The sequence below is a fragment of the Halichoerus grypus genome, chromosome 11 (assembly GCF_964656455.1).
Source record: "Halichoerus grypus chromosome 11, mHalGry1.hap1.1, whole genome shotgun sequence".
Taxonomy (NCBI): Eukaryota; Metazoa; Chordata; class Mammalia; order Carnivora; family Phocidae; genus Halichoerus; species Halichoerus grypus.
The window spans coordinates 6572057-6582788 of record NC_135722.1 but is presented as its reverse complement, the minus strand read 5'-3'; the positions used below and the strand labels follow the sequence as shown (position 1 = coordinate 6582788).

At 54.6% G+C, this 10732-nt stretch overlaps 1 protein-coding gene across 1 annotated transcript; it reads left to right on the top strand.

Annotated features, from left to right (window-relative positions):
• The first annotated feature begins 415 nt into the window (after nt 1-415).
• On the top strand, nt 416-10048 carry TSGA10IP (testis specific 10 interacting protein). The gene is made up of 9 exons (XM_036077586.1): nt 416-432; nt 1741-1933; nt 2681-2814; nt 2917-3638; nt 3799-3946; nt 6029-6199; nt 8776-8875; nt 9086-9210; nt 9925-10048. Exons 1-9 carry the CDS (start codon nt 416-418, stop codon nt 10046-10048), a joined length of 1734 nt encoding a protein of 577 aa, XP_035933479.1.
• The last annotated feature ends 684 nt before the right edge of the window (nt 10049-10732 follow it).

Sequence of the window (10732 nt, the reverse complement as noted above, 5' to 3'; positions counted from 1 at the left end):
AATTGGGCAAGAGCAGAAGCCAAGTGAAGGGGCCATTGCAGTGACCCAGATGAGAGCCAGTGTGGGTCTGGGGGAGCACGTTCCTGGTGGAGGTGGGGAGAAGTGGCTGGATTCTGCATGAATTCTGAAGGTGGTACCAGCAGGGTTTGCTAGTGCATGGGGTGTGGAGTGTGAGAGAGAGGAGTCCAGGATGCCGCTGGGGTTTTGGTCTGAGCGACAGGAAGGATGGATGTGACCTTGACTGAGATGGGGAGTGTCTTACTTTCAACATGCCAAGTCAAGATGCTTACTCATCATCCAAGTGGCGTGTTGAACGGCTGGTGGATAGGAGTCTGGACTTTATGGGAGAAGTCAGGGCTGATATATATAAACTTGGGGGCGGGGGGAAGGCGAAGGACGGCTTGTGTCAGGCCGGATGAGCTCCCGTGAGAAGTGAGAGTGGCTAGAGAAAAAAAGAGGTCTGCACGCACCTCGTGAAAATATTAACCTGAGACACCCAGACCTGCCCTCTGCCTAGGAAGGAAGTGGCCCAGAGTTTGGCCGAGAAATCAGCTGGGCTGGGGTCTGAGAGCAGATGAGAGTCTACAGAAACAAAACTCTGGGAAAAACACACCTGTAGGGCATCTGCTGCGATCTGCTTCCTTTACTGGTCTCACTGGGGCTGCACTGTTGGCTAAGGAGGAACAGCTCCTCCATAGCAGTTAGGATGAGCCGTTGGAATGTTCTACGTGGACCTGTATCTATGAACTGATTCAACCCTCACTGTGACCCCAGGAGGTAGATGCCATTATAACCAGCCTAACGCTGCCCAAGAGGACACAGAGGCACAAGTGGAACTGGGATTTGAACCCCAGCGTCTCCTCCATTCTCTTAACCATTACGGGCTGCGACCTCCCAGGAACGGTCCATTATTGTTAGCAGTAATAATAACAAACATTTATCTAGTGCACTGCCTTTATGATTTCATTTAATCCTTGCAACAAACCTATGGGATGGGCCCACGATTTCCAGTTTTGCAGAGGGGAGAGGTGACTTGCCCAAGGTCACAGAGCTGGTGAGTGGCCAAGCCAGGCCTCCAGCCCTGCCACCCGGTCTCTAGGGCCTTGGCTTGCCCCACATCCCTATGCTGCTGGTTACACTGGTCAGCCCTGGGCGTCCCATGGGGATTTACCAAGTCAAGGCATTTTGGTGATGCTTAGAAGTTTGGGGTAAGATTTAAATGCTCTGACTCCGTCCAGAGCCTCCTCTGGGCCCTGGTTGCCTGCTGCCTCCTTCCTGGGCATGGTGGTCAACTTCCTGGCCTTTCTTGCCCTGTCAGGACCTGGGAGGCCAAGCGAGAGTTCAGCTTGACTTCTGTGAGGCCTCCACTGGGGCTGGGGCTGGGGCAGCCCAGGAGGCAGGTGGAGGGAGAGGGCCCACCTCAGGCACCACCTGGCCATCTTCCTAGGGTGTAAGGACCCTTCCAAATGGTCAAGTCTTGAGATCCCTTGCACAGATAGGTGGGGAAACACAGGCCAAGTGAGGACAGGGGACTTCCACCAGGTCAATGAAGAGTCCCGCAGAGGCAGGGCTTGGCCCTGGGCCTTGGGACTCCCAGCCCTGGACTATTCCTCAGCCTCCTGCTGAACTTCCTCCCCCACCACCCCCCGGAAGGAAATCGGCCCCACATACCCTGGCTGACCCTCCCTGGCCTGCTTTTTGCCAGAGCCCTTGAGACTGGCTGAGAACTGGTTGCCATAGAGATGGTGGGGCAGGCAGTTCCAAGGCTGGCAGATGGGGGTGGGGGACGGGGCAGGACACCAATATGCGAAACACCCACCAACAGCTGAGCAGGACTACTTCGGGGAGACCAGGGCAGGACATGAGGCTCCAGGCTCCAGGGAAGACCATCGGGCTGCTCAAGTTTCTGTCAGACATCTCCCATGCTGAGCAGGTGAGGGAGGCCCCGTGGAGGGCACTTCCAACTGCCTGGAGGCAGGCAGGCTGCCTGGGGGCACGGAGGCCAGGGCTGAGGGAGGTGCTGGAGACTGGAGCTGAGGCCCAGGTGAGAGACAGGAAGGCCCAAGGCCGGCAGGGACCATAGGGAGGCCACAAGGGTTCGGGGTGAAGACGAGGAATTCACCCAGAGATGACTCCCAAGCTTCCAGTGGAGCGATGTAGGGAACACTGCAGAAAGATGAGGGCTTCGGGAAAGATAATGAGTTTCCTCTACCTTGACTTAGCAAGTCCAGGGCCCCACGGGGCATTCAGAAGAGCTGTCCGGGACCCAGAGGCAGCATTGTACAATGGTGACAAATCTAGGCTCTGGGGACAGACTCAACATGTTCAGATCCTGACTCCACTTACTGGCTGGGTGACCTTAGTCAAGTGATGTCACCTCTCTGAGCCTCAGTGTTCTCATCTGCTATGAGATGAGATCTCATAGGGATAACAGTGGAATATAGGGTCCTTGGGAAAGTTAAATGAGTTGATGCGTGAAAATCCCAAGCACCCAGCAGGTACTCAGTAAGCAGCATCTTTGAATATTAAAAATTGAGGTACTGATCAGTCAGTTTTAGTGGTAACAAGTCAGTTTTAGGGGGCCAGCCAGGGTGCGCAGAAGAGGAGGGTCCCCTGGGGGAGGTGTGGGGTGGTCCAGGAGGCTGCTCAGAGCTGGGCCTCCTCCGTTGTCTTCACCTAGGGGAGGACTGGGAGTGGCGATGGTGTGACTCTGGCCCAGCAGCCGAGGTCTCGGAGCACAGGGCAGATGGCAAGGAAGGACCGGAGGCCCCAGGTCCGGAACAAGAAAGGGCATGGCTCTGCTGAAGCTGAAGAGTAAGCAGCTGTGTGCCAGGCTGGGTGGGATGCTGGGTATCAGGCCCAACTGCAGGCCAGCACCCTGACCTTGACCCCTGCTCCCTGTCCTCTCTTCCTCAGTCTCATCCCCTCTTCTCCTCGGAAACCCTCCTTCCCCTTCCAGTGGGCCTGGGAGAGCTTCACCACTGATGGCCGGGCTCTGCCTCAGCCTAGCTCCTTCTCAGCCCCTGGCTACCAAGCCATGCCTTTGCCCCGAGCAGTCCTCAAGTATAAGGCCAGGTGCAAGTCCACAGCCACCCTCCCAGAGGCCCATGGCTTCTGCTGGAAGACAGAGGTGCCAAACCTGGAGAGGAGCCAGCAGCTCAGGGCCTGTGGCTTCATCCCCATCTCTCCTGGCAAAAGGGAGAGCCAAGAACTGGAGGCACTCAGTGAGTGTGACCTCCAGCCACCTGGGAAGAGGTCAGGATCAGGATCTGAGTCCGAGGAAGGCACTGAGCTGGAAGCCCTGGGTGCTGAGGAGACAGAGAGGGGTATGAGCCCTGGGGAACTGCCCCACCTCCTTGGGAGGGGGTTGATCTTAGAAGAGGAGCCGTTTGCAGAGGTGACAGAGGAGGCTGAGGAGGGGGAGCACAGGGCCCCCCATAGAAGGAGGGCTGGTTCTCAGAGAAAGGGGCAGAATTTTGGCGAGGAGGCTTCCAATGAGGGTGACCTGCAGTGCAAGGGGAACAGCTCCAGCTCCAAGCTCAGAGGATCACAGAGGAGGAAGTCAAGGGCCAAGGAGCTGGAGGGGCCGTGGGACCTGGAGAAGCTGCAGAGGCACTTACAGCAAGACTTGGACTGTGGTGAGTGTGGGCTATCAACGCCCGGGTCCCCAGGAAACCACACAGTTGGGAAGAGAGGTTAAGTTGGGAAGACAGGGTTGTGCTGTGCTCCAGGTGCTGGGCAGGATTGCCCAATGGGCTGGGATGGGGGCTACTCTCTGACTTGTCCCACTGTGGATAGGCCCTGAAAAGCAGCCCTGGAAGGCTTTGCAGGCTACTGTCCAGGCCTCCAATCGGAGTGGGAAGACCTATGCCTTGGGAGATGAAGAGACTTTCCTGTTTGCCAACTTTCCTAACCGTACCTTCCACAAACGACAGGAGGCCACAAGGTAAGGTGGAAGAAAAAGGACGATGGGAATAAAGGGCTGGGAGTAGAGAAGGAGCCAGTTCTCCAGAGACACTGAATCATTCATCCTCTCATTCATTCCTTCATTTATCCATTCTCTAATCTTCTGGGCATCCAATCTTCTGTGGATCCATCCATCCATCTACCCACTCATCCATCCATCCATCCATCCATCCACACGCCCTCCCACCCATTCACCCATCTATCCACCCATTCACCCATCCATCCATCCACTCACCCATCTATCCATCCACCTATCTGTCCATCAACCCATCTGTCCATCCACACATTCACTCATCCATCCACCCATCCATCTACTCACCCATCCATCCATCTCTGTCTGCTTGGCCAGGTGTCTATTGGCACAAGCCACTTTTCAATCATTTCCCATCTTCTATTCATCCATTAATCTATTAACTAAATGATTAATGCAACATATGTTGAATATCTACTCATGGGTGCTTAGGATGTAAAGATAAAAAGACTTGAACCCAGCCCTAAGAAAGTCAAGGTCTGCTGGAAAAGGAGACAGATGGGCAAGACAGCAATGAGGGCAGTAGAGTTAGATGACTGCTATACTTAGGGCTTGAACAAAAGACAATGAGAGCAGAGGGGGAAGCCTGGGAAGGGGCACTGTTGCACTGTCTAGATAAGGGCCTGAACCAGCTGGCCACGTGAATGGAGATGGGGATCCATTTAAGAGATATTTGGGGGTTGGCTCAGCAGGTCTTGGTGACTAGTTAGAAGTGGCAGGTGAGAATCCATTTCAGCATTCTAATAGCACCCCTCAATTCTTACTCTGTCATCCCCTGCTTGCTTCCCATGTTTCCCAGTCCACTTGGAACAAAGCCCAGATTTCTCGGTAAGGAGGCTCCTATCTCCCACACCAGCCAGTCAGAAGGGCCAGAATGCCCCATGCTTTACCTCTCCCAGGACTGCTCCTCTCCCTCACTCACCCAGCTAACTCAATGCATCTTTCAACTTCCAAGTCAGGCGCCCTCCAGGAAGCTCTCCCCTGTGCTTGCCTCTGCCACAGCTCTTGCCACCCGGCCTTGCACTGGGGTGCCAGGCTGCCTGTCTCTCCCTGTGTACAGGCTTAGAGCTCCCTGAGGAAGGTGCCAGATCTTATTGGACACGGCCTCCCTGGTGCCCTACAAGGGACGTGGCACCCAGTTGGTGCTCAAGAAATATGTGCTGAGTGAATGAGTGCATCTACCCTTTAATTTGTCCAACCATGATTGGATTATGCATGAATTCACCAACACTGAGTTTCTGTTTATGTGAAGCACTGTTCTAGGGGCTGGGGATACACTGGTGGTGAAGAGAGGGGTAAGGAACCCTGCTCTCATGAGGCTTACAGTCTATGTGGGATGAAGGATAATTAATAAAGAAATGAACAAAATGTATAGCTAGAAATGGAAAATACCTGGGAGGTAGAAAGGGGTGGTCAGGGAGTCTCTCTCTCTGACATCTGAGCAAGGACCTCACGGACAAGGAACTGGCCATCAGAGCTAGGGGAAGAACATTCCAGGTGGAGCTAGGTGTTGTCTACTCAACCATCCACACCATTCATCCACCCCTTCATCCATCCATTGATCCCCTCACTATTTTGTTTCTGTTTCCCATCCATTCATCTATCTGTCTGTCCCTCCATCCAAAAGGCATGAACCTAGTTCCTACCAGAGATGGGGGGCAGAGAGAACAAGATCTGGCCCTTGCCCTCAGGAGAGCTGCTTTGCCAGGGGAAGTTAGCCATACGGGTGAGGGCACAGGGGCACTAAGCCCCACAGGGCTGAGGATGTTCAGAGTTGGGGCACACAGCTGGCTAGAGTGGGAGGAGGCTTCCAGGAAGAGTAGGGAAAGGCCTTGAGGTGGGCCTGAGAGCCAAGCCCCAGATGCAGCCCTCATCACATCAGACTTCCATGACAAACCCCATCCCCCAGGCCTGTGATCCCTCCCTCGGGCCCCCATACTCCTCTCCCTGCCCCTGCCCTCCATGAGACTGCTGCCCCCCGCCCCAACCCCAGACTTCTCCCACCCTCTTCTTTCCCTCTCCCTACCCAAGAAGCCTGCTGCAGGCCTGGGAGCGGCAGCAGCAGGAGGAGCGGGAGCAGGCCGAGCTGCGGAGGGCCAGGGAGCAGCGGGTCCAGCAGCAGGTGGCTCGCTGCCTGGCAGCCTATGCACCCAGAGGGAGCCGGGGGCCGGGGGCCACCCAGCGCAAGCTGGAGGAGCTGAGGTAGGAAGCCTGGGCTGGGGAGGGCCCGGTGGGGAGAGGGCAGGGAAGGCAGTGCAAGATGTCAGATGTCAGAGGAAGGACAAAGGAGACCTGGCTCTCACCTTCCCTCAGGGCTGAGTCTCCACAGCCATCCTACAGCCCTGGCAGGCGGGCCGGGCCACTTGGCCGCACTTTACAGATGAAGACACTGAGGCACGCGAGGAGAAGGGGCTGAGCCAAGGTCACCCAGTTAACGATAACAATCCTGCAGCTGTCAGAAGCTCACAGTTAAAATGGTCTACATGCGTTACCACATGATCAAATCCTGTTTTTCTGATTTCAAAAGCCAGGCATGCTTATTATCAAAATGTAGATATTACTGAAATCATTCCCTGAGCACAGAAACAGTACCTGTGATCTCACTCCTGGGCACAACCATTGTTTACTATCAGGTGAAGAGTCATCTGTTTATTCTCTTCCTATATGCTGACCATTAAAAAGAAACAGGCAAACGTGTATTTAAAAGCAAATCTCTTTTAGACTCATATAACAGGCCCACGAAGTGGGCATTATCATCAGTCCCATAATTCGACAGAGGAGGAAACAGAGCTCAGGGAGCTCAAATAATTTGCCAAAGGTCACAAGTGAGCTGCAAAACTAGGATTCCAGTTTGGGCAGCCGTTTAGCCACCCTGCTACCCCATCTCCCAAGTGCTCGAATACCCAATCTGTAGATAAAGTGTCCCAGGGTCTTCCCCCAAAAGCCCCACCTAGTGAAACAGATAACACAAATAAATATGATCACCAGGGCCGTGGACACTGAGCACCTACTGGGTGCATTGGCAGCAGGGCTGCCCTTTCCACACCTCATCTCCTTTCATCCTGGGAGAAGGGCTAGGTCAAGGTTGAGTGGAGCACTACGAAGAGACCAGAGAGTCTCTGCCCTGCAGCGGGGCCATCAAGGACTCAACAGAGTTCCGATCACCTACTCTTTGAGGCTCAGGCTTATCATCCCCAATTTTGAAGATGAGAAAACCAGGGCTCTTAAGAAGTCAAGGGTGTTTTAAAGGAATCCTTGGCCAGGGATCAGGCAGATGCCTTCTCCTTGCCAGACCTCTCAAGTTCATTGTTTATGTGTTTATTTTTTCAATAAGGCAGGAAGCGTAAGGTTCAGAACTCCACGTGACAGATGTCCGTGAGAGGAGTCTTTCACACACACCTCTTTTATTTTCTACTTGAGAGCAGATGTTTTCCATGGGGGTCTCTCAGTCCTTACATCCTGTGACTTTTGCTGTCTCTGAGCTGCAAAGGCTCTGCCCTGCACAGGAGGGGCGGGTTCAAGAGAGGTCGCCCTGTGGTAGGGAAGCTATGTGCCTTCCTTTTCCTCCCAGACGTTGGACAGGGCTGACATCCAGTCCCAAGCTTCCTTTCTGCTTGGGGCTCCAAGACATGGACTTCCTCTCAATTCTAACAAACAGCATCAAGAACCAAGAAGGAAAAATATGCATGACATCATAGGCAAGACAGAGACTGAATGTCAGCTCATTCCCCACCCCCGCCTTTTGTAACTGCTGAAATTACCTCGTGAATGCTGAAGACTCCGTTTTGCAATAACTTCTGTGCCTGGCCATGGGTTTCCAAGTTCATCTCTCATTTGTGAATGGAGGAAGGTTCCTTCCTGGCACATAGCCAAGGGTCCTGGCCCGACAAGGCAGTGTTTTTCCGAGGGGCCCCTGCATGTTTGCTAGAGGTCCCAACACGAGTCTTTGAGTCTTGTCTCTCCTCCCCTCCTGTTCTGTGTGTGAGTGCTGCCAACACGCCCCGAGACCTCTCTTCCGTGCTTCACAGGATTCCTGGTCCCGTGTGGCCAGAAGGCCCCTCTTGCTGCCTGGATATTCGGCTTGATGAGCAGACACATTTCAGAAAAGCGCACAAACCAGGTTTTTGTAAATGGATGTGTGCTTCCCCCGTGGAACCCTGATCTTTTCAGGAAGTGTTCTTTCATCTGCAACCTAATTCTTTTGTTCCTTCATCCCATTTTCTAAGTTGTGCGCTTATAAGAACGACAGAGAATGGTGACAAACTTGTCTAAACCCTGCCATAGTGCAAAGAAAACTGAACCCAGAGCGGGGCCTTGCCCAAAGCCATGGTCAACAGCCCCGGCTTCTCCCTCACAGGTGCAGTGTGAGAGGGCGCAGGGGTGTAAACGCAAGGAGGGGAGAAGTTGTGCAAGCAGAAACCCAGTCGCTCTGAAGCCAGCGCTGGCCCCTCTCCCTTGGGGGTGGCGGGGAGGCTTGATGAGCCCTGGCTGCTCGGCCTGCGGACCTGGACTCAGGGCTCAGTCTCTCACTTCCCAGCTGTGCGACCTTGGCCCAGTCCCTCAACCCTCCTGGGCCTCAGGCTCATCATGGGTAAAATGGAGCAAATAATTTCCACCCCACTGACCTCAGGAGGAATCCAGGGCAAGAGGATGGGAATGAAATGGCTTTGCAAGGTAAGGGTGGGGAGGATGTTGAGTCCTCAGTGAGGATGAGTGGACTCAAGAGTGGGGATGGGTTGTGTTCATGGTTAGCTGCCCAGAGGCCCATCTCCCTGCAGGCGCCAGGAGCGACAGCGCTTTGCTCAGTACCAGGCAGAGCTGCAGGGCATCCAGCACAGGGTGCGGGCCCGGCCCTACCTGTTCCAGCAGGCCATGCAGGTGAGGGTTAGCACCTGGACAAGCATGCCCCTGCCCTGAGAACAGCGCTTCTCACTGGAGGAGTGGGTAGGGATGTAAGGTGAGAGGGGCCCCCTTGGCTGGGGCCCCAGGCCACTGCCCATCTGGACGCCCTGGGACCCTCTCAGTAATCCCAGCACCATTTGTCCTCAGCAGCCTTGGCGCAGAGCAGGAACGCTTCTCTCTCCTCAGGTCAATGCCCGGCTCACGGTGACCCGGCGCTTCTCCCAGGTGCTGTCAGCACTGGGACTGGATGAGGAACAGCTACTGGCTGAGGCAGGAAAGGGGGACACAGAGGGCACCTCCAGGAAACCCAGGTGAGGCCATCTAGCTAGCCAAAGAGCTGGCTCTGCCCAGCTACAGGGAGAAGGGGTGCCATCGTCAGTACTCTGGGCCCCACAGGGCCTCCCCCAGCTGTCTCCCTGCCCACCTCCAGCCTGGACTGGACATCCAGGGAAAAGCTGAGAAAACTTGTGGGCAACTGTGCTGATCCGCCCTGAATCTACGCTTCAGTCCTGGCCTGGTCCACTCCCTTGGCCTGAAGGGCTCCGTCTAGCTCTAGGGGTCAATAAGTCCTTCCCCAGGCCCTGTCCTCCATGTCACCCGAGGAAGGCAGGACCAGGGTTATGTTCCCCAGATCCCAATAAAGAAACTAAGGACCTGAGGGGCAGGGGCTTTGCTTGAAGATACAGGAGCAATTAAGCCACAGAGGCAGTCTAGGAATCTGTGGCCAGCTGAATGGCCACACACCAAGCCGCTGTTACGGGGTGGTGTCACACGAATCACCCCCCGGGATACTGTCCCTTATGCTTTAGAACAACCTGGTGCACAGCAGGGATTGTGAGGCTCATTCATAAGGAAACTGAGGCTTGAGGAGGGGAAATCACTTGCTCAGAGTCCACACAGCATAGGAGCCAGATTTGAACCCACATTGTCAATCACGGCCTTTCCTCTCCTAAAGCCCAGGTCTCCTTGGGCATGGGGGTGGGGAGTTAGAGCCCATGGTGTCTATCTCTGTCTCCGTCTTTAAGGAGCCACAGGTCAATGGGCGTGAGAATGGAGCACTCTTCTGAGAGCCCTGCAAAGACAGAACGCATTGGAAGCCAGCCTGACAGGCACTCCACTCCAAGCCCAAACCAAGAGTCCCTCCCCTAAGAAAACAATTAAATGCTTTATGGAAAATACAGCGTGTAATTTCTGGCGCTGCTGGGGAAGAGGCTGCGGGCTGGGAGTAGGAGGTAAGCAGGTGGCAGCAGGCTTAGCTTGTCCCATCACCCAGGAACGCTGCTTGTGAAGCTGCTCCTGAGTGGGTCACCTCACAGCGACAACCGCAACTGCTCCACTCTCCACCCCCGTTTCCAGCATACTTGCTGGGTCCTAGGAATTCATGGCCTCTGCCTTTGAGAACTTGGGGCGGGGTGGGAGTTTGGATCTTTAAAGGGGTGCATACCTCACACTGTAACAGGTGGGTTGCACAGGGACCACCAGACCGAGCAACTGTGGGGTGGGGGCCTGAGGAGGGATTATGTGAACTGGGATTTTAACTTTTTTTTTTTTTTTTTAAGATTTTTATTTATTTATTTGACAGAGAGAGAGAGACAGCGAGAGAGGGAACACAAGCAGGGGGAATGGCAGAGGAAGAAGCAGGCCTCCGGCAGAGCAGGGAGCCCAATGCGGGGCTTGATCCTCACGACCTGAGCCGAAGGCAGACACTTAACGACTGAGCCACCCAGGAGCCCCTGGATTTTAACTTTTAAGTAACTTCAAGTTGAAGCCCCCAAGGTGGGAGGGAGCTCACATACACAGATGTGCCAAGTTTTGTGCTCAGTTTCAGGGAGT